Source organism: Balaenoptera acutorostrata, chromosome 6, assembly GCF_949987535.1.
Source record: "Balaenoptera acutorostrata chromosome 6, mBalAcu1.1, whole genome shotgun sequence".
NCBI lineage: Eukaryota > Metazoa > Chordata > Mammalia > Artiodactyla > Balaenopteridae > Balaenoptera > Balaenoptera acutorostrata.
Genome location: NC_080069.1, coordinates 58,107,810 through 58,131,578, shown reverse-complemented (window position 1 = coordinate 58,131,578; position 23,769 = coordinate 58,107,810). Strand labels below are relative to the sequence as shown.

The following is a 23,769-nucleotide window of genomic DNA, read 5'->3' as shown; positions in this document are numbered from 1 at the left end:
ATCATGCTTTTGATGTAAGTTTGAAGTGACATTGTCCATATCTAACCTGGAGTCCTGGAACACTGACCAGGCTGCATAGGGACAAAAAGGGTAAATCTTTACTTTTGTCTTATTTCATGCTTTAATATGGAAATATCCTGGAAGACTAGGTACTTTTAAGTAAATAATACTCTTGATACTACAAATTTCTGTTTCGATATTGTATTAGATTGCTAGGGCTGCCATAACAAAATACCACCGAGTGGCTGGCTTGAATAATAGAAATTTATTTTCCCATAGTTCTGGGGTCTAGAAGTCCAAGGTCAAAGTATTGACACGTTTGATTTCTTCCAAGGCCTCTTTCCTTGGCCTATGGATTGCCACCTTCTTGCTGTGTCTTCACATGGTCACCCCTCAGTCTATGAGGTCTGTGTCCTAATTGCTTCTCTTATAAGGACACCAGTCATGTTAGATTAAGGCCCACCCATGTGACCTCATTTTACTTTAATTACCTCCTTAAAAGCCCTATCCAAATACATTTTGAAGTACTGGAATGGGAGGTTAGGACTTCAACATATGAATTTTGCCAGGACACAATTCAGCCTATAACAGATATCAGATTGCTAACATAATAAATTTCTGAGAAATAGCTTATTTTCTACTTGATGTTTTCTATGCCTAGTAAAAAAAAAATGGTTAGATTTGAATCTCTTAAAGGTCTACATCCATCTTTTTTATTTTATCCAATTAATATTAGACTTTTCTATGTAAATTCTTAGGTGTACTTCTGAGGTATACATGGTTCATTCAGAAATTAGAGTGCTCATGTGCATTTCTGTGTCTTCATTTTTACCCATATTAGACATGTTTCCTCAAGGAACCCAACTTTATATAGATAGGTAATAAAATATTTAGTGACATATAAATTCCTTCCAGTGAATGATATATACATCAGTTATTTATATTTAGTTTAATTTGTAGTTCTTTATACAATCTGGATTGAGTAGTACTCCAACTTATATTTGTGATTATTTTTGACCTCCTGATTGTTGAAAGGATACCTTTTGGTATATACCATGTTCTCTTCCAGTTTTCCAGTAAGTTAATAATGAAGAATAATAGTTTTTAAACTACTGTTAATTTATATATGATCTATTGCCAGTCTAGTTCTAAGTCTTTTAAAAATATTAACTCATTAAATACTTGTTTCAACCCTATGAGATAAATTCTGTTATTATATCTATTTTACAGTTAAGCAAACTGAGTAAGTTAATTGTCCAAGGTCACACAGCTACTAAGAGATAGAGCTGAGATTAGAACTCAATCCATAGGGCTCCAGCATCCATGCTTTTACTCATTTCGCTATGAAAAATTTTTTAAGTGTTTAATAAACTTAAACAGGAAAGCTCTAACCAAGATAGATTATTACCATTATGACATCTTTGAAATATATGTTTTGTTCCAGATTTTGTCATGCTGCAGATAAGTATTATGTTGTAGGAAATGGAAAAGTGTCAGAGGACCTGGGTTTTGATCATTTTTTGTCCAGTAACTTCTTGTGGGACCTGATTGAGGAAATTACTTAGCTTCTCCGGAGGTCTAGTGCAGGGATACCTTTCTACCCTCTTAAAAAGGATTTTTGAGGATTAAACAAAATAACTATGAGATTTAGAGAGTCTGGCAAAAGTATTTATCAAGCTGGCATTGTTTTATTTGTTATAATTCTGTAATCCCTCAATTATCCAGAAGTCAGAATTACAGCATTTTTCAGCCACCTAAAATAACAGGCTTAAGTCTAAAAACATAAAAGAATCAAACAGCTATCTTAAAATCCACTTAATTTATTCTGTTGAAGATATTGTCAGGCTTCATTTACTGCCTTTTGTCTTTTATTTTAAATATAGCTGTAATGAGTTTATTTGTTTAACTTCTCAGCAGAAAACACCTCAAAAGCAGCAAATTAGAAGTATGTATATTAAGGGCCAGAATGCTTGTTTTTAGGCAGGAATATTGAGAGAATCAAGAAATTATGATCAACAGATTGACAGAAAAAAAATATAAAAATGCTAAGGTAAAAATACAAAATTAGAAAAACAGCAGCCTGGGACCATTCGGAGTAGGGCTAAGTAGCCATTTATATCATAATAGTTCTTAAAGGCATCATTATATAATGATACAGTGATAATAAATTAGATACAGTAATATAACATAATTAATATAGTGATAATATTTATAATATAATATCATTATATTAAAGTATCACTATTGCTTAATGTAATTGTGGATTGTCATTTCTAAATGAATGAACAATCATTCCGGAAAGAATTTAAGTTTAATGATTAAAGCAAAAGCTTCAATTTTTTGGTAAATTTACTAGTGTGGAACATCTTACTCTGGCAATGCTAGAAGTAAGACACCATATGTCACTGTAAACATGTAAAATATGATGGAAATTTAGATTGCATAACACAAAATTTAATCAAAACTTTTAGCATTCAATACAGTTGCCAAGTTGAGGTAGCCTTGGGTTTTTAAGAAAATTAATATAATATTTAATGGAAATTTAAAATTTACATATGCCATACCAATGAGATATTTAAAGTCTGTCTAATGAATTTGACTCACATTTACATTGTGTGGTTAATGGTTTCATCTTTTCAGATTTATATTTTTTAGAATAAGTTAGTCAAACCTGGAAATAGTTCTCATAGAAACTAGACTATAGTTATTAGAAAAATTAGCGAAATAACTACTACAAATATTTTTAAAGTTACATTTTATTTATATTATTTAATACTTTTTAAATTTAACAAATGAATTAATGTATGTCAATGCTATCTTACAGGTAGAAAAACCAAAATATCAAATCACTAAATAATATCTCAGAGTACATGTTTTCTTGGAACTTGAGTCAAAATTGAAAGTTAGGTGTCCCTAACACTCTAGCTACTACTTCTGGCTCCTAGGCCATGCAGACAACAAATACCACAAAGGTGTTCTGCTTTGAAAAACTAATAATTATGTATAAATACTTTAATAATTAGTATTGTTTATAAGTTCAAGTAAGGAAGTATTCAGTATTCATAAGGTTCTTTATCAGTTATCTTTTACTATCTAACATTATCCTAAAATGTAGCAGCTTAAAACAATAACAATTTATTACTTCTTATGATCCAGTGGGTTCACTAGGTAGTTCTTTTGCTGCTGTCTGCTGGGTCCCCTCATATGCCTGCATTCTTCTAAACCAAGGATTTACCTGGGCTGGAAGTTCCAAGAGAGCCTCACTCAAAGGCTGGCAATTTGGTCTGCTGGCTGTCATCTGGGGTACCTCAGTACTCTCCCAAATGGCCTTTCCTCTATATTTGTTGGAAGGTGATCCCAGAGCAGCATTCCAAGAGGGCAAAGATGCAAGCCAGAGGATTTAGGGCCTAGATCTGATATTTGCACAGTGTCATATGCCACATACTTTTGGTCAAAGCAAATCGCAGGCCAGGCCAGATGCAAAGGGTTGGGAGACGGATTACACCTCTTGATGGGAGGTGCAGCAAAGCTTTGTGACTATATGTAGTCTGTTACAGGTTATTAGTAAATCCAGAATTAGTTTTAAGTGATCTTACTAAACCATAAAAATAATTAATCACATACACATTTACATTTTACAAAATCCATATTTCCCATAAATGTATTTTGGGTATATACTCTTTGCAATTATTATGTGAGTGTGTTCCTCTATGATTTTGGCATGTTATATAAAAATTTTAGTGCGCCATGTTATTTCTGTTAGAACATACAAAATGAAGCATTTTAAAATGTTTAGTTGTTCATTTTAATTATAACCATAATTTTTGCAATTTTATTATCTTCATGAAAATGGCATTTATATTTATGCTGCTTTAGAACAAGATTGAAAGACATATTTGAATTTATGTGTATTTTTAATCTAGAATGCAACTAATGAACTCACTAAACAATCATCAAACTTGAAGTCTCTGAAATTTGAACTCCTAGCAAAAGAAGAACACATAAAGGAAATGCATGAAAAGTATGTGCTTTATACTTTTATCCATTGTATTTGGTGCCACCTAGTGGCGGCTGACTCTACTAAACATTGCACACCAAGAAACAATACCAACATGTTAAGTTGTTTGCCTTTCTTAGTTCGTTTTTAAGCCTACACAAGATGAAAGTTTAAAGAATATTACATATATCATGGTTTATGGCAAGATAGTTACTATTTTTTAATTAGAGTAAGAATGTTTAAAGTTAGATTTTCCATCTTAAACGTATTTAATTCTGAATAAATATCAATTAATGGCCAAAAGACTATGAACAGAAAACTTTAGAATGTAGTAATTATTTGACTAAAAATATATGTATAGGTTGATCTTTATATTGGATTTAATGCCTAAGCGTATAAAGCGAAGGTGGGAAAAAAAGGAAAGTTTTGTTTGTGTTTAAAATAACTGGAGGGTTATGAAATATTATAATACTTTGTGTATTTATACTGAAAAGGAGTTTAAAATGTTCTATCTCACAGAATCAAAATTATTTCCTTTCTATATCTTTTATAGATAAACTAGAGCTTAGAAGTTGTAACATGTTTAGAAAGAATTCTAATCATTCATAATTTGAGATACATATACCTTATGTACATACATGTATACCATGTTATAAGTGAAGATCACTTAAAATCTTAACAGATAAAACTATTAGACAAAAAGATTGGTTAATTTTTTTAAACAGACTATCTTGAAGCTTATTTATGGATGGAGTTAGTCGTGCTTACTGTTTACCAGTGAGGACTCTAGAGAAACATTCTTTCAATCCTGGCTTCTTTACCTGCTAGCTCTGGGACTCAATTTAATAGAATTAACTCATAAAGTTCTTAGAATTAAATGAGTTAGTACATGTAAAGCACTTATAACAGTGACTGGCACATAGTAAACACTCAATAAATGTTAGCTGTTGTTCTTTTTATAGTAGTAATAGTAGTAGTTGTTACTGCATCTATCATTTTATACTTAGCGTTACCAATTTAAGCTAAACTGATATGTCAGTTCAGTCTCATATGATATTAAATTAGAACGTCATGCCTAACTTTAGTGTCTTTACATGATATTATCAAATTTTATATTTGTTATTAGAGTATAGAATTGTTTCTTATCGATGTTATGCTTTTTGATAATCTCTAAATATTGCTTTGTATTTTTCTTAGAATGCAAGAATGGAACATAAATATAATAATTTTAAGTTTTCATAAATTTTATTAATTTTTCTCAGTTCTTTTTTAATGTTTATATAAAATACTGTAATTACCAAGTCACAACTGGATTATAGATTTTAATATTTTACTCAAATTATTAATAGAGCAATATTTTACACCATGCAATTATTTTATTAATTTGCAACTTCACTAACATCAGATAGCATTTAAAAATTAACAGTAGGGATAACATTGGATAATATGTAAGATATCATCACTGTTGAAGTATTTTCTATCACTCTTGATAAAATGCCTTTTTTTCCCTTTCAAGGATGTCTCGAATGGAGAGAGATATAACCATGAAAAGACATTTGATAGAGGACTTGAAATTTCGACAGAAAGTAAATTTGGAAAGTAATGAGAGTATTAATGAAATGCTAGAAAATCTTGAAAAAAAGGTATCAATTTTTATGTTCAGTGACACTGCAAAAAATCACTTCCCCTTGTATTTACTTTAACTCAGATATTCAATCTTAATAAAAGGTATAGCAAATATTCATAAAATATATGTGTATTGTTACGTAATTACATCATTTGCTCTGAAAGTACATTATTTGTTTTAAAATTCGACTCCAAACGGTCACACATAATATAGTCATTCATTCTTTTTATATTTGTAAATATACCATGAGAAGATAATCAAGTTTAATTTTTAAAATGTTTAATATTTCTGGGATACATAATTCCATTTTATTCAGCATTTTCTTTTATTTAAAGCTATTATTTATAATGATAGAATTAAGCATACATTTTAAATGAAAAATATTATCGTCAATGACTATCAGTTCTTTAAAAAGTGTACTCACCACGGTTTTTTTGAAAGTATACTTTTTCCTTATATGCATTTAATTCAGTGTACTTAGGAAAAGAGTCATATTTAAAATAGTTGTATAATATCTGATCCCAAAGTAGAAATCAGTGATTTGCTGACTAAGAGATATTTTTTTGCTTAAAAATTTTTAAAGCTGCTATTTACACAAATCATAAAACAAATCATAAAGCAGCTTGTGCTTTGGCATTCACTAAATGTCATCCACTCCAGAGAGAGCGTTTCTCCTACTTTCCTTGTTGGAGATAAAAATGTAAGTAATGCTCAGATGGATTTAAGAGAGAAAATTTTACATGAGCAAGACACATGCATACAGATTTTCTTTCTCTTTCTCCGCCACAGACCCACATGAATTATAATTACTTTGTAGAGTTTTCTTCAATGTTATCCTTAAAATTTTGCTCATTTTTTTAACTTCAATAATCATTTAAGGTAGTCTTACAAAGTTTGTGTAAGTAATCATTTATCTTTAATAGCTTTAAAGTGAAAAAGAAAAACTATTTTCTTCGGCTATTCTTTGAAATGTATAATAAATATGTTGTATTACTTATTTAATTTTATCCTAAAAAGTACATGTTATACTTTTACTGGAGAATACAAATGCAAGTTATCCATGACTTGGCTTATTTAAGAATCAAAACCAACCATCTCCTACTTAAGGAAGTTTAGGTTAGTAATTAAAGGAAATATTGTTAAAATTAATTTTATATTATTAGATAGAAGGCTACACATACCAATATTCATGCTTTTTTGTGCAATTTTGGGGTTTTGCTATTGATTTAAGGATTGTTAGTCTCATTCACAGTATGAGTTCTACAGATCTTATACTTGAATTTGATATCATTTATGAGAAAATAAACTAGACTTATTCATGTATTCATTTGGTTTCCATTTGAAACAAATACAGTATGGAACTAGAATGCCTTTACCAATAATAATTACCTTCATGCTTTTATTGTAGGTGAAGACATTAACTGAAGAGTGTTCCAATAAGAAGGTATCAATCAATTCACTAAAGCAAAGACTTAGTGTCGCTGTAAAAGAGAAGTCACAGTATGAACAGATGTATCAGAGAACTAAAGAGGAGTTAGAAAAAAAGGTATGGTTTTAGGACATTTTAGCCTGGAGATGGACCGTAATAATGTCTTTTTCATTTTTAAAGTTGTCCTTTTTTTCTCCCCAAAACTACTATGAGCTATTTAAATGTTTCAGATAACTGCAAAGAACATTTATATCTCTACATAAAACTCTAAGAGTTTGTTTACTATTAAAGGTAGTGCTGTATTAGAGAGACAGATTTACTTGTCTTGATAATTTCTAATAAATGAAAACTATTGTTAAGAACTGGCATTTATGTAAGTGTATATAAATTTTTAGGTCCACCTAAACTTATAAACTAATTAAATACTTCCATTTGATATATGAAATCTTTCAGTCTAAAATGGCTTCCATGTCTTTAATGATTTATAATTTTTAAAAAGCATAAACTAATTTTGATGATAAATATATGATAATATGTGTGCAGGATATTCATTAAAAATAAACAAAAACAACCATCAATTTTACTCAAATAAAAATGAATACAAGATACAGAGAGAGTAATGAAACCCTTTCCTTATCTGACATCTCTAACATCCAAATCTGTTTAAGAAATATTTTTTTATTCTATGATTACTGGTCTTTTGCAGGATCTCAAGCTTACTTTCCTCATATCAAAAATAAATGAGACTGAATCTGCCATGGCAGAAATTGAAACAGCAGCATCTAAGCATCTTCAAGGATTAGCAATGCAAAGTGAGCAGGCCCTAGAAGGTGCACAGAAGAAATTGCTGCTAGCCAATGAGAAAGTGGAAGAGTTCACCATATTTGTGAAGGTTTGAATTCTTTGTGCTTTACTAAGTTGTACTTTACTTCAGGCAGAGTGGGCAGTGGCCTACTTCAGATGATTTGGGAAGTACGTTGAAGTTCCTTTCTGCTTTCCTAAACCACAAAGCATCTTCCCCTACCCTACTTGCCACACTGTTCAAATTTTCTCTATAAAAGATTTGTTTTTATAGCTTGAGTTTAAAAATGTCCACTCTATTATTAATATTCTTTTCTTAATGTCAATTTAGTTATGAAATTGTGGTAATCACATAATCGAGACAGGTGGGGTTTTTTTTTTTTTTTGATTATTTTTATTTTTGGCTGTGTTGGGTCTTCATTGCTGTACGCCGGCTTTCTCTAGTTGCAGTGAGCGGGGGCTACTCTTCGTTGCATGTGCAGGCTTCTCATTGCGGTGGCTTCTCTTGTTGTGGAGCACGGTCTCCAGGTGCTGGGGCTTCAGTAATTGCGGCATGTGGGCTCAGTAGTTGTGGCTTTCGGGCTCTAGAGAGCAGGCTCAGTAGTTGTGGCACACGGGCTTAGTTGCTCCGCGGCATGTGGGATCTTCCTGGACCAGGGCTCGAACCCATGTCCCCTGCATTGGCAGGTGGATTCTTAACCACTGCACCACCAGGGAAGTCCCAAGACAGATTTTAAGACAAAAGAATTGAGTCATTTTCATTCCACTCTCCTTTTAAAAATCATCCAAGCAATAACAACCAGAAACTTGCTCCATGATAACTGAAGTTAAGAGACATTGCACCCCAGCCCATGACCTATCACACATGGAATGGATAGAGGAATGGTAAATGATCTAGCAGGACAAAAGGAAGACAAGCTGAAGTGTCTACAAAGGGTGTACCATCTGGAAATTATCTGACCACTGAAGACTCCCAGAACGGTTCTGGCATTGGCTGCACAAGGAACCACCAAAGCTGAGGGTGGTGGGGGAGAGGAGAATACCAGGCTAAAATGGGTGTTTTGTTTGAAAGTCTTTATAAGGAATTTTTAGACCTCTGGCCTGTACTTCTGCCCAACATGGTCAGCCAGTATTCCTCCCTTAACTATTCTGGAAAAACTCAGGAGGAGCAGTTCTAGTTTCAGAGATATGAGGCACTGAGGGCTGGGAACCTGGTGATTGCTCTGCTCCTTTCAATCCCACTGTGAGTTGTTTACACCCCTGTTTAGTGCCTTTTATTCTGCCTCGTATTATAGTCAGCACACGGATCTGTTTCCATTATATAAATTATGATGAGTTCCTTAAAGTCAAGAACAACGTTTTATTAATCTCTACCTCCACAACATGTACCATAGTGACTTGCAAAGAGTTGGCATGCAATAATGATCACTAACTAATCAAATTGAATTTCTCTTAGGAATAGGAAATTTTAATAAAAGCCCTTTTGGCCTTTAAAAATAAGAATTAAGACAATTTGACTACTCTGGGAGGGTAACTCTTTACTTTCCCCCTTTTATCTCCTGAAGTTGCAATGTTCTTTTTTTTTTTTTTTTTAACCAATCTTCGATGAGATTGAGTTCTTCCCGCTACTTGTTCCTTTGGCTGGCATATATTATTAAAAACTTGCCTATCATAACAGTAGAAACTTACTTAAATATATAAATATTTTTAATTGATGGAATCTTTATAAAATTAAAGTTTAAATGTCCTTCTATGGAATAAAATAACATCACCACTTACTGTCTTCTTTCTTAAATAACCCTACGATTATTTGAACCACTCAACTAGACTTGCTGCATATATAATTATTATATATATAAATACGTTAGTGTTCTCAAATCAGTTACCCCCTTAGGTATTGATCTTATTTATAAGAATTAACATTCCTGGGCTTATAAGTTGAATATAAGATGGCAAATAACTGGATTTTATGTATAGTACCATTTTCTTTATTCCTCTAAAAATAACAGCTTACAACATTTTATGCCAGTGTTAATAGTACCCCATTTAGAACAAATCCCTTACTTTGTTTCTTTGGAAATCATAGATACCTTGGGAGTTTTCTCATTTAAAAAATATCTACAAAATGAATGGAATAAAACATTTTATCTCTTTCAATGAAGGTTTCAAATGGTATAAAGTCAGACCAATAATGCTTGCCTCAGAGGACTCTAAATGATTGCAGAGTATTAATTTAAATTTATTAATTTAATCATATTTCCTTTTCCTGATTTAAAATGTCATTCCTTCCAAATGCTTGTTGAATAGTCTCACTGTTTAACTTATGATAAGCACTCTCATTGAATATTGTCGTTATTTTACTCATGATGTAGAGCTATTTTTATTATGACTTTTAGCTTCATAAACCTTTGTTTTCCTTGTTTTATATTCAGCTTAGAGTTGCATTTTTTGTACTGTTAGCCAATATATAAAATATGAAATGCACACTTATAAGATTTACTCAAATGCTAATTATGGTTTTTCCTAAAGTATTCCTTGAACGTGTCCTGTTTAAAAAAGAATTGATAACCAGAAGTTTTTAAAATAGAAAAATGAATTTTATGATTAGATATCTGATTATTATAGACTTGATGAAGTTTCATGACCTTTATGATAATGTAATGGGTGTACTTCTTCACATAGAGTAGTTTGGCAAAAAATTATCTTTTAAAAAACAAACTTCTTATTTATGTCCAAGGATGTGAATAGTATTTAATGATATAATGAATGTCTAATCTCTAGTTGTTCGAAAGTAACATACTAATCCTTCATATATTTCACCAACAATGATATAGAGTATAGATGTCCTAGTACATAAATTCACGATTGCCGTGGTTTCATGACTTTTTAATTTGAGTAGCATATTGAAGGTCCTATAGTAGAGAATAATAACAGATAGGGATAAAATATTTTTAGTACTCTTTCAGAAATTTTCCATGTTGTTTCAGTTTGGTATTTAGATTGCTTGCATTAGAATCAACAGATTCTATTGCATTTAAATAAAATTCATAATTGCGGGCATTATTGAATCAAAATCTTGGTTGAGGTGAGGCCCAATAATCTGCATATAACTACTAGGTGATATTACGCATTAATACTGTTTTGAAAACATTGTTTTTTTTTAAAGCCTAACATTGCTTTTACGGATTGAATCTATATAACAAAATATTTATCAGTTTGGTATTTAATAGCACCTTTTACCACTCATGACTTCTAATGGTAATTTGACATTTGTTTTACTTAACTGTGTTTTAGGGTCAATATGTATTTGATAATGGTACCACTTCTACTGCTTAATCCATTTCTCTAATAAAGGGCCACAAGCAAACTAGTGCCCAAACCAGAAACATTGGCAAAGACTGGATATTTGGGTCTGAGGAAGGAGATTACTGTCATCCTTCTCTTCCTCACACGTATGGCCCACCCTAGGACTGGGCAGAAATGCTCAGGAGCTGCCATCCGCAGTGACATACCATCAGTGACGTCCTAAACACTACTGCATTACAGCTCAGCTTTCACCTTTTTAAAAATTTAAGACCTTCCATATTTTGACCCTATTCTGTTTAGAATCTAATGTTTTTTCCCACTACTCTCCAAATTTCACCCAGATTATGTTCAGTCTTGCCTTTCCTCAAGTTCTCCTTCTTCCTTGACATATCCTCTCTTTGCTCTAAATCCTTCCAATTTAGCTCAGGGCCTTCCTCTTTCATGAATCATTTCTTTAACTCTGTGGTTAAGGGGAAAGGGCCCTACTCTGCCAGTTTCTAGTTCTGTTATCTCAGGCAAGTGACTTAATCCTCTGTGTCTCAGTTTCCCCATCTATAGAATTAGTGTAATGATGGGACATACCTGAAGTGAGGATTTAAATAAGTTAACATAGATAAAGCTCAAACATTGCCCAATATGCTCAGTGTTATCTGAGTGTCAGCTAGTAGTATGGCTATCATTTATCTCCTGAATAATTATTGTATATACCATATAAATTAACACATAACTGCAAACTCTCATATTTTTCTTTTTGTTTCAAGTAGATTATTATAGTCAATTTGAAGTTAGGGTATTGTCATTCATTTACCCAAAGTACTGGCACATAATAGGGCTCACTAAATTCTTGAAGAATTGATTTTACATCTGCTTTAAGAATGGTGCAGGACACATAATCACTGCTCAGATTGAAACCTCTGTGAAGGCAAGAGCTATGCACATTGCTTAACGAGCATAGTTAAAGAATGTGCATAGTTCCTACATGGAACATTATGATCACCAGGACTCATTCTGTGCAGAGCTTATTAGGGTATCAAGTACACAAAAGTACTTAATAAATATTATTAGTAGTACTAATAGTAATAACGTTTGTTCTGGCCATGTTATGGAATCTGTGTTCCCTTTACTCTTTTCACTTATGCATAGGGCACAACCAGATTATAGAAGAGGAGTGGCCATCTGTTCTAGATCTAGTCTTGAATATGGAATTTTGCCCTGGAGTAAAATCAAGTGCTTTGAGCATCTGGACTGGATATATGTGGCAGAGCTGAGGCTTTGAATTCTCCTAATAACTGAATAAAACACACAAGGGAAATTTCTAGAAGTATTTGCTCAGTTTGATTGAGCCCTGATATAGGCTTGTTAATGTGCTTGTATATGAGAGTCATATGCTCAATTCCATCTTCTCGATGGCTTTTGTTAGCTGATAAATAAATACCAGCCAAAGAACAACATTTAGCTGGAAGCTTAAATCATTTAATTATCAATATGTACTTGCTTGGTAAGATTTAGTACGATGATTTGGGCATATAAATTTCTTGCTTCTTTAGTGAAAACATTTGTAGAGCATTATAATTTTATTTTTAATAAGTACAATTGTTAATACTTTGGTACTGATCTACTCTGTTAATTATGATTTTTTTCTATTTTTTTTCCAACTTTATTGAGATACGACATATAACAATGTATAAGATTAAGCTATACAATATGGTGACTTGATACATGTATATATTATGAAATGTTTACTACAATAAGGGTAGTTAACACATCCTTAACCTCACATAATTACCATTTTATTGTTATTGTTATGGTGAGGACATTTAAAATCTACTCTCATAGCAAATTCCAAGTATACAACACAGTATTATTAACTATAGTCATATGCTGTACATTAGATCCTTGGAACTTATTCTTCTAACTGGAAGTTTGTGTCATTTGACCAACACCTCATTTCCCCCACTCCTCAGCCCCTATCTTTTTCTGTCTGACTTATTTCTCTTAGTATAATACTCTCAGGGTCCATCTGTGTTGTCACAGATGGCAGGATTTCCTTCTTTTTCATGGCTGAGTAATATTCCTCTGTGTGTGTGTGTGTGTGTGTGTGTGTGTGTGTGTGTGTACACACACACACACACCACATTTTCCTTATCCATTAATCCATTGATGGACACTTAAGTTGCTTCCATGTCTTGACTAGTGCAAGTAACGGTGCACTGACCATGGGAATGCATATGTCTCTTTGAGATCCTGTTTCATTTCCTTTGGATGTGTACTCAGAAGTGGGATTGCTGGTAGTTCTAATTTTTTGAGGGACCTCTATACTGTTTTCCATAGTGGCTGTACCAATTTACATTCCCACCAACGGTACATAATGGTTCCCTTTTCTCCACATCCTCGTCAGCATTTGTTATCTCTTGTCTATTTGATAACAGCCATTCCAACAGGTGTGAGGTGATATCTTGTGGTTTTGATTTGCATTTCTCTGATGATTAATGAGGTTGAGCACCTTTTCATGAACTTGTTGGCCATTTGTATGTGTTCTTTGGAAAAATGTCTGTTGAGGTCCTTTGTCCATTTTTAAATTGGATTATTTGGGTTTTTGTTATTAAGTTGTATATAGTTTGAAGTCAGGAAATGTGATACCTCCAGCTTTCTTCTTTCTCAAGATTGCTTTGGCTATTCAGTCTTTTGTAGTTTCCTACAAATTTGGGGATTTGTTTCCTATTTCTGTGAAAAATGCCATTGGAACTTTGATAGAGGTCGCAGTGAATCTCTAGGTGGCTTTGGGTAGAATGGACATTTTAACAATATTCACTCTTTTAATCAGGATATCATTCCATTTATTTGTGTCTTCTTTAGTTTCTTTCATCAGTGTCTTACAGTTTTTGGTGTATAGATCTTTCACTTCCTTGGTTAAATTTATTCCTAAAATTTTATTGTGTTGTGTGCTACTATAAGTGGGACTGTTTTATTTCTTTTTTACATGTTTAATTCTTAGTGTATAGAAACACGACTAATTAATTTTTGTCTGTTGATTTTGTATCCTGCAACTTTACTGGATTTGTTGATTAATTCTAACAGCTTTTTGATGGAGTCCTTAGGACTTTCTATATAAAAGATCATGTCATGAGCAAACAGAGACAATTTTATTTCTTTCTTTCTGATTTGGATGCCTTTTATTTCTTTTTACTGCCTAATTGCTCTAGCTAGGACTTCCAGTACTGTGTTGAATAGGAGTGGTGAGAGTGGGCACTTTTCTCTTGTTCCTGATCTTAGCGGGAAAGGTTTCAGCCTTTCACTGTTGAGTGTGATGTTAGCTTGGGCTTGTATTATATGGCCTTTGTTATGTTCCAGTATGTTCCTTCTATACCCAGTTTGTAGAGAGTTTTATCATGAAAAGATGTTAAATTTTGTCCAATGCCCTTTCTGCATTTATTGAGATGATCATATGATTTTTATCCTTCATTCTTTTAACGTAGTGTATCACATTTATTGATTTGCGTATGTTGACTCATTCTTGCATTCCAGGAATAAATCCCACTTCACCATGGTGTATGATCCTTTTAATGTGTTGTTGAATTCAGTTTGCTAGTATTTTGTTTAGAGGTTTTGCATCTATATTCATCAGGGGCATTGGCCTATAGTTTTCTTTTCTTGTAGTGTCCTTATCTGGCTTTGGTATCAGGTTAATGCTCACCTCATAGAATGAGTCTGAAAGTATTCTCTCCTTTTACATTTTTTGGAAGAGTTTGAGAAGGATTGACTTTAATTTTTCTTTGTTTGGTAGAATTCACCAGTGAAGCCATCAAGTCATGGACTTTTCTTTGTTGGAAGGTGTTTGATTGCTGATTCAGTCTTCTTACTCATTATTAATCTGTTGAGATTTTCTGTTACTTCATGATTCAGTCTTGGTAGGTTGTATGTTTTAGGAATTTATCCGTTTCTTCTAGGTTGTCCAATTTGTTGACATATAATAGTTCATAGTATCCTCTTATGATCCTTTGTATTTCTGTAGTATCAGATGTAATATCTTCTCTTTCATTTCTAATTTTATTAATTTGAGTCCTCTCTTTTTCTTGGTAAGTCTAGATAAAAGTTTATCCATTTTGTTTATCTCTTTAAAAAACTAGCTCTTAGTTTCACTAATCTTTTCTATTGTCTTTTTTGTCTCAATTTATTTATTTCCACTCTTCTCTTTGTTATTTCCTCCCTTCTACTACCTTTGGGTTTAGTTTGTTCCTTTGGTAGTTCCTTGAGGTGTAAAGTTGGATTATTTTTTTTGAGTTTTTTTTTTTTGCTTAATGTAGGGTTCCACATGGCAGAAGAGGCCAGTGACAGGAGTTGGGTGTTGGCGTGCAGGTGCTCAGGCGGAGGGGCTAGCTGCAGGTGAGCCCAGCGGTGCACGCCAGTGAGAGGAGACAGAGCCAGATCTGGGCCCACAAACAGCTGTGGGGGCCTTAGCTGTCAGCGTGTAGTCCTATGGCTACAGGGCCTCACCACAGGCACTTGCATGTCGTTGGAGGCCAGTGACAGGAGTCAGACCAGTGGCGAACCGGTCCACAGCTGAAGGAGTTAGCCCCAAATGCATGCACGGCAGTGTATCAGCTGCAGGGGTCTAGGCTGGCATCTTGTACTTGTGCAGCTGCAAAGGCCAAGCTGACTTCCAGTGCAGATTGGAGGGTCCAGTTGGGGACAGGGAGGGAGTCAGTCAGGTGGCATCCGTGAAGGTGGAAACCTGTGGGGAAATCACAGTGGTGAAATCTGCAGGGGGGTCATGGCAGCTGTCCTGGGCTTTGGTTTCTTCAGTGGCGAAAGCTGTTGGGATCCGGCACAGAGCTGTAAACCACAGCTGCTCTTGCTGCATAGCTGATATTGGGAGCCCCAGGCATTCTTCCTTGCTCCAACCTGTCTTTATTTGTCTTAGCTTTGTCAGTCTCTGGGTGGTGTGAAACTGAAGTGGGTCCTTCATGCAGTGATATGAAAAACTGGGGAAGTTGGTTCCTCACCTCATTCTCCCTTTCCCAGCGAGGGAACTCTTTTGAACTGGGCAGTTCCCCCTTGGCACTGAGCAGTGCCACCCTGGGGTATGGGATGATGCAGGCAAAAGGAAACTGCCCTTCTTTTTCTTTGTGTGGAGTTATTCTCAGGTTTTTTGCTCCACTGTGTTGCTGAAATTTCTTAAGTGGACTCCTGAGCTCTTCCAGAGCTATTTTTGTTTGTGGATATCTGTCTAATTGTAGATATTTGTGAGGGGGATGGAGGCTGGATCTCCCACCCTATATTTTGGTGACATCACTTCTTAATTATGATTTTTAAACAGTTTTATAATAAAATCCAATTTGAGTTAACTCTTTCTGTCCTATCATTATATAAGAAAGGTAAATGACAGCTGTTTTTAAAGACAAGTTTTTAATAAAAATACATTAAGTGGGTGAACTTTAAAATATGTAAATTATATCTTGATAAGGCTGTTTAGGAAGCCGTTAAAAAAAAAAGACATTACTTCTCCAAGAAACTATGATGATAGGAGTGACTCCACAGTATTGGAGCAGCCAGTTATAACCTTCATCATAATAATCTAATCTTACTGAAAAATCTAATCAGTCCATTATGATTCAGTGAAATTCAAAACTTTTTGTAGTTCACTAACACAGATCAAGACTCATTATAAAGACTGGAAAACTAGATCTTAATAAGACTGGAATGAAATAGCTTGCTGTGTTTCACTCTAACCCTATTGCTCACTGCTTACAATAAATTATATTATAATATTGAAAAACATAGTGACTTTAAGTTGAGATGTAAATCTAAGAAAGTACTTCTACTTTGAAAATATAATCAAATATTGGGACAACTCCTAGCCCATGATACTCCAAGAAGTTCAAGAAGGCTGACATAAATTTTTAGAAATTCAGTTAACATTAATTGAATGTTTATTTTGTGCCATACAGTGTTTTTACTTACCTTGACAATAAGTGATAGCCATTATTCAACTGATGCAAGCAGAGTGAAACTTTTTTAAGCTTCTATTGTTTTTAACATTGGAGTATTTTAAAAGTTTTGCACAATTTGTGAGTTTTAAAGTTGCTTGGGGGGACCTTCAAGATGGCAGAGGAGTAAGTCATGGAGATCACCTTCCTCCCCACAAATACATCAAAAATATGTCTACATGTGCAACAACTCCTACAGAACACCTACTGAACGCTGGCAGAAGACCTCAGCCTTCCCAAAAGGTAAGAAACTCCCCGTGTACCTGGATAGGGCAAAAGAAAAACAGAGACAAAAGAGTAGGGATGGGACCTGCACCTCTGGGAGGGAGCTGTGAAGGAGGAAAAGTTTCCCCGCACTAGGAAGCCCCTTCACTGGTGGAGACGGGGGTGGGTGGGCGGGGGGAGAGCTTTGGAGCCACGGAGGAGAGCGCAGCAACAGGGGTGCAGAGGGCAAAGCGGAGAGATTCCCGCACAGAGGATTGATGCCGGCCAGCACTCACCAGCCCGAGAGGCTTGTCTGCTCACCCGCCAGGGCGGGTGGGGGCTGGAAGCTGAGGCTTGGGCTTCAGAGGTCAGATCCCAGGGAGAGGACTGGGGTTGGCTGCATGAACAAAGCCTGAAGGGGGCTAGTGCACCACAGCTAGCCAGGAGGGAGTCTGAGAAAAAGTCTGGACCTGCCGAAGAGGCAAGAGACCATTGTTTTGGAGTGCGCAAGAAGAGAGGATTCAGAGCACTGCCTAAACAAGCTTCAGAGATGGGCGCAAGCTGCGGCTATCAGCTTGGAACCCAGAGACGGGCATGTAACGCTAATGCTGCTGCTGCAGCCACCAAGAAGCCTGTGTGCAAGCACAGGTCACTATCCACACCTCCCCTCCCGGGAGCCAGTGCAGCCCGCTACTGCCAGGGTCCCGTGATCCAGGGACAACATCCCTTGGAGAACAAACGGCGTGCCCCAGGCTGTTGCACCATCATGCCTCTGCCACCACAAGCTCACCCCTCATTCCAGTTATAACTAGCGTACCCTTCCCTCCCACCAGCCTGAATGAGTAAGAGCCCCCTAATCAGCCACTGGTTTAACCCCCTCCTGTCTGGGTGGGGAACAGATGCCTGAGGGCAACCTACACACAGAGGTGGGGCCAAAACCAAAGCTGAACCCCAGGAGCTGTGCAAACAGAGAAGAGAAAGGGAAATCTCTCCATGTAGCCTCAGGAGCAGCGGATTAAATCTCCACTATCAACTTGATGTACCCTGCATCTCTGGAATACCTAAACAGACAACGAATCATCCCAAATTGAGGCAGTGGACTTTGGAAGCAACTATAGACTTGGGATTTGCTGTCTGCGGCTGATTTGTTTCTAATTTTTATGTTTATCTTAGTTTAGTGTTTAGCGCATGTGATCATTGGTGGATTTGTTTACTGGTTTAGTTGCTCTTTTTTTATTTTTTCATTTTAATAATTTTTTCTTTTTATTTATTTATTATTATTTTAAAATTTTTATTTATTTATTTTTCTTTCTTTTTTCTCACCCTTTTCTTCAAAGCCGTGTGGCTGACAGGGTCTTGGTGCCCTGGCCTGGTGTCAGGCCTGAGCCTCTGAGGTGGGAACGCTAAGACCCAGCTCCACCCAGCAGCCAGCAAACTCCAGTGCTGGATTCCCCATGCCAAACAACTAGCAAGACAGGAACACAACCCCACCCATTAGCAGAGAGGCTGCCTAAAATCATACTAAGTTCACAGACACCCCAAAACACACCACCGGACATGGCCCTGCCCATCAGAAAGACAAGATCCAGCCCCACCCAGAAGAACACAGGCACCAGACCCCTCCACCAGGAAGCCTACACAAGCCACTGAACCACCCTCACCCACTGGGGGCAGACACCAAAAACAACAGGAACTACGAACCTGCAGCCTGAGAAAAGAGGACCCCAAACACAGTAAGTTAAACAAAATGAGAAGACAGAGAAATATGCAGCAGATGAAGGAGCAACGTAAAAACCCACCAGACGAAACAAATGAAGAGGAAATAGGCAGTGTACCTGAAAAAGAAATCAGAGTAATGACAGTAAAGATGATCCAAAATCTTGGAAATAGAATGGAGAAAATACAAGAAACGTTTAACAAGGACCTAGAAGAACTAAAGAGCAAACGAACAATGATGAACAACACAATAAGTGAAATTAAAAATTCTCTAGAAGGAATTAATAGCAGAATAACTGAGGCAGAAGACCGGATAAGTGACTTGGAAGATAAAATAGTGGAAATGACTACCGCAGAGCAGAATAAAGAAAAAAGAATGAAAAGAATTGAGGACAGTCTCAGAGACCTCTGGGACAATATTAAATGCACCAACATTTGAATTATAGGGGTCCCAGAAGAAGAAGAGGAAAAAAAGGGTCTGAGAAAATATTTGAAGAGATTATATTTGAAAACTTCCCTAACATGGGAAAGGAAATAGTCAGTCAAGTCCAGGAAGTGCAGAGGTTCCAAACAGGATAAATCCAAGGAGAAACATGCCAAGACACATATTAATCAAACTATCAAAAATTAAATACAAAGAAAAAATATTAAAAGCAGTAAGGGAAAAGCAACAAATAACATACAAGGGAATCCCCATAAGGTTAACAGCTGATCTTTCAGCAGAAACTCTGCAAGCCAGAAGGGAGTGGCAGGACATATTTGAAGTGACGAACGGGAAAAACCTACAACCAAGATTACTCTACCCAGCAAGGATCTCATTCAGATTCAACAGAGATATTAAAACCTTTACAGACAAGCAAAAGTTAAGAGGATACAGCACCACCAAATCAGCTTTACAGCAAATGCTAAAGGAACTTCTCTAGGCAGGAAACACAAGAGAAGGAAAAGGCCTGCAAAAACAAACCCAAAACAATTAAGAAAATGGTAATAGGAACATACATATCGATAATTACCTTAAATGTAAATGGGTTAAATGCTCCAACCAAAAGACATAGACTGGCTGAATGGATACAGAAATAAGACCCATATGTATGTTGTCTACAAGAGACCCACTTCAGACCTAGGGACACATACAGACTGAAAGTGAGGGGATTGAAAAAGATACTCCATACAAATGGAAATCAAAATAAACCTGGAGTAGCAATTCTAATATCAGACAAAATAGACTTTATTTATTTATTTATTAATAATTTTATTTATTTATTTTTGGCTGCGTCGTGTCTTCATTGCTGCGCGAGGGCTTTCTGTAGTTGTGGCGAGCGGGGGCTGCTCTTTGTTGCAGTGCGCGGGCTTCTCATTGCAGTGGCTTCTCTTGTTGCCAAGCACGGGCTCTAGGTGTGCGGGCTCAGTAGTTGTCGCTTGTGGGCTCTAGAGCACAGGCTCAGTAGTTGTAGCACATGGGCTCAGTTGCTCCGCGACACGTGGGATCTTCCTGGACCAGGGCTCAAACCCGTGCCCCCTGCATTGACAGGTGGATTATTAACCACTGTGCCACCAGGGAAGTCCCAAAAATAGACTGTAAAATAAAGGCTATTACAAGAGACAAAGAAGGATGCTACATAATGATCAAGGGATCAATTCAAGAAGAAGATACAACAATTGTAAATATTTATGCACCCAACATAGGACCACCTCAATACATAACGCAAATGCTGACAGCCATAAAAGGGGAAATCGACAGTAACACAGTAATAGTAGGGGACTTTAACATCCCACTTTCACCAATGGACAGATCATCCAAAATGAAAATGAATAAGGAAACACAAGCTTTAAATGACACATTAAACAAGGTGGACTTAATTGATATTTATAGGACATTCCACCCCAAAACAGCAGAATACAATTTCTTCTCAAGTGCTGATGGAACAGTCTCCTGGATAGACCATATCTTCAGTCACAAATCCAGCCATGGTTAATTTAAGAAAATTGAAATTGTATCAAGTATCTTTTCTGACCACAGTGCTATGAGACTAGATATCAATTACAGGAAAAAATCTGTAAAAAATACACACACATGGAGGGTAAACAATACACTACTAAATAACCAAGAGATCACTGAAGAAATCAAAGAGGAAATCAAAAAATACTTAGAAACAAATGACAATGAAAACATGACGACCCAAAACCTATGGGACACGACAAAAGCAGTTCTAAGAGGGAAGTTTATAGCAATAAAATCCTACCCCAAGAAACAAGAAACATCTCAAATAAACAACCTAACCTTACACCTAAAGCAATTAGAGAAAGAAGAACAAAAAAAAACCCCAAAGTTAGCAGAAGGAAAGAAATCTTAAAGATCAGAGCAGAAGTAAATGGAAAAGAAATGAAGGAAACAGTACCAAAGATCAATAAAACTAAAGGCTAGCTCTTTGAAAAGATAAACAAAATTGATAAGCCATTAGACTCATCAAGGAAAAAAGGGAGAAGACTCAAATTAACAGAATTAGAAATGAAAAAGGAGAAGTAACAGCTGACACTGCAGAAATACAAAGGATCATGAGAGATTACTACAAGCAGCTGTATGCCAATAAAATGGACAACATGGAAGAAATGGACAAATTCTTAGAAAAGCACAACCTTCCAAGACTGAACCAGGAAGAAATAGAAAATATAAACAGACCAATCACAAGCACTGAAATTGAAATTGTGATTAAAAATCTTCCAACAAACAAAAGCCCAGGACCAGATGGCTTCACAGGTGAATTCTATCAAACATTTAGAGGAGAGCTAACACCTATCCTTCTCAAACACTTCCAAAATATAGCAGAGGGAGGAACACTCTCAAACTCATTCTACGAGGCCACCATCACCCTGACACCAAAACCAGACAAAGATGTCACGAAAAAAAGAAAACTACAGACCAATATCACCGATTAACATGTATGCAAAAATCCTCAACAAAATACTAGCAAACAGAGTCCAACAGCACATTAAAAGGATCATACACCATGATCAAGTGGGGTTTATCCCAGGAATGCAAGGATTCTTCAATATACGCAAATCAATCAATGTGATACACCATATTAACAAACTGAAGAATAAAAACCATACGACCATCTCAATAGATGCAGAAAAAGGTTTCGACAAACTTCAACACCCATTTATGATATAAACTCTCCAGAAAGTAGGCATAGAGGGAACCTACCTCAACATAATAAAGGCAACATATGACAAACCCACAGCCAATATCATTTTCAATGGTGAATAACTGAAACCATTTCCACTAAGATCAGGAACAAGACAAGGTTGCCCACTCTCACCACTGTTATTCAACATACTTTTGGAAGTTTTAGCCACAGCAATCAGAGAAGAAAAAGAAATAAAAAAGAAGAAGTAAAACTGTCACTGTTTGCAAATGACATGATACTATACATAGAGAATCCTAAAAATGCTACCGGAAAACTACTAGAGCTTATTAATGAATTTGGTAGAGTAGCAGGATACAAAATTAATGCACAGAAGTCTCTTGCATTCCTATACGCTAATGATGGAAAATCTGAAAGAGAAATTAAGGAAACACTCCCATTGACCATTGCAACAAAAAGAATAAAATACCTAGGAATAAACCTACCTAAGGAGACAAAAGACCTGTATGCAGAGAACTATAAGACACTGATGAAAGAAATTAAAGATGATACAAACAGATGGAGAGATACACCATGTTCTTGGATTGGAAGAATCAACATTGTGAAAATGACTGTATTACCCAAAGCAATCTACAGATTCAATTCAATCCCCATCAAACTAGCAATGACATTTTTCACAGAAGTAGGGCAAAAAATTTCACAGTTTGTATGGAAACACAAAAGACCCCGAATAGCCAAAGCAATCTTGAGAAAGAAAACAGGAGCTGGAGGAATCAGGCTCCCTGGCTTCAGACTATACTACAAAGCTACAGTAATCAAGACAGTATGGTACTGGCACAAAAACAGAAATATAGATCAATGGAACAGGATAGAAAGCCCAGAGATAAACCCACATACATACGGTCACCTTATCTTTGATAAAGGAGGCAAACATATACAATGGAGAAAAGACAGCCTCTTCAATAAGTGGTGCTGGGAAAACTGGACAGCTACACGTAAAAGAATGAAATTAGAACACCCCCTAACACCGTATACAAAAATAAACTCAAAATGGATTAAAGACCTAAACGTAAGGCCAGGCAGTATAAAACTCTTAGAGGAAAACAGGCGGAACACTCTATGTCATAAATCACAGCAAGATCCTTTTTGACCCACCTCCTAGAGAAATGGAAATAAAAACAAAAATAAACCAATGGTATCTAATTAAACTTAAAATCTTTTGCACAGCAAAGGAAACAATAAACAAAACAAAAAGCCAACCTACGGACTGGGAGAAAATATTTGCAAACGATGCCACCAACAAGGGATTAATTTCCAAAATATACAAACAGCTCATACAGCTCAATATCAAAAAAACAAACAACCCAATCAAAAAATGGACAGAAGACCTAAACAGACATTTCTCCAAAGAAGACATACAGACGGCCTACAGGCACATGAAAAGATGCTCAATATCACTAATTTTTAGAGAAATGCAAATCAAAACTACAATGAGATATCATCTCACACCAGTCAGAATGGACACCATCAAAAAATCTACAAACAATAAATGCTGG

The 23,769-nt window shown here is 35.6% G+C and overlaps 1 protein-coding gene across 5 annotated transcripts in view; it reads left to right on the top strand.

The window, feature by feature from the left end:
* Window positions 1-23,769, top strand: part of CNTLN (centlein) — a 341,438-nt gene that overhangs the window by 284,903 nt on the left and 32,766 nt on the right. For all 5 annotated transcript variants that reach the window (XM_007176785.2, XM_057548126.1, XM_057548127.1 and 2 more), the window contains 4 exons: window positions 3,924-4,021; window positions 5,514-5,640; window positions 7,033-7,170; window positions 7,760-7,945. In XM_007176785.2, coding sequence (XP_007176847.2) covers window positions 3,924-4,021; window positions 5,514-5,640; window positions 7,033-7,170; window positions 7,760-7,945 — 549 coding nt within the window. The remainder of the gene's footprint in view (window positions 1-3,923; window positions 4,022-5,513; window positions 5,641-7,032; window positions 7,171-7,759; window positions 7,946-23,769) is intronic.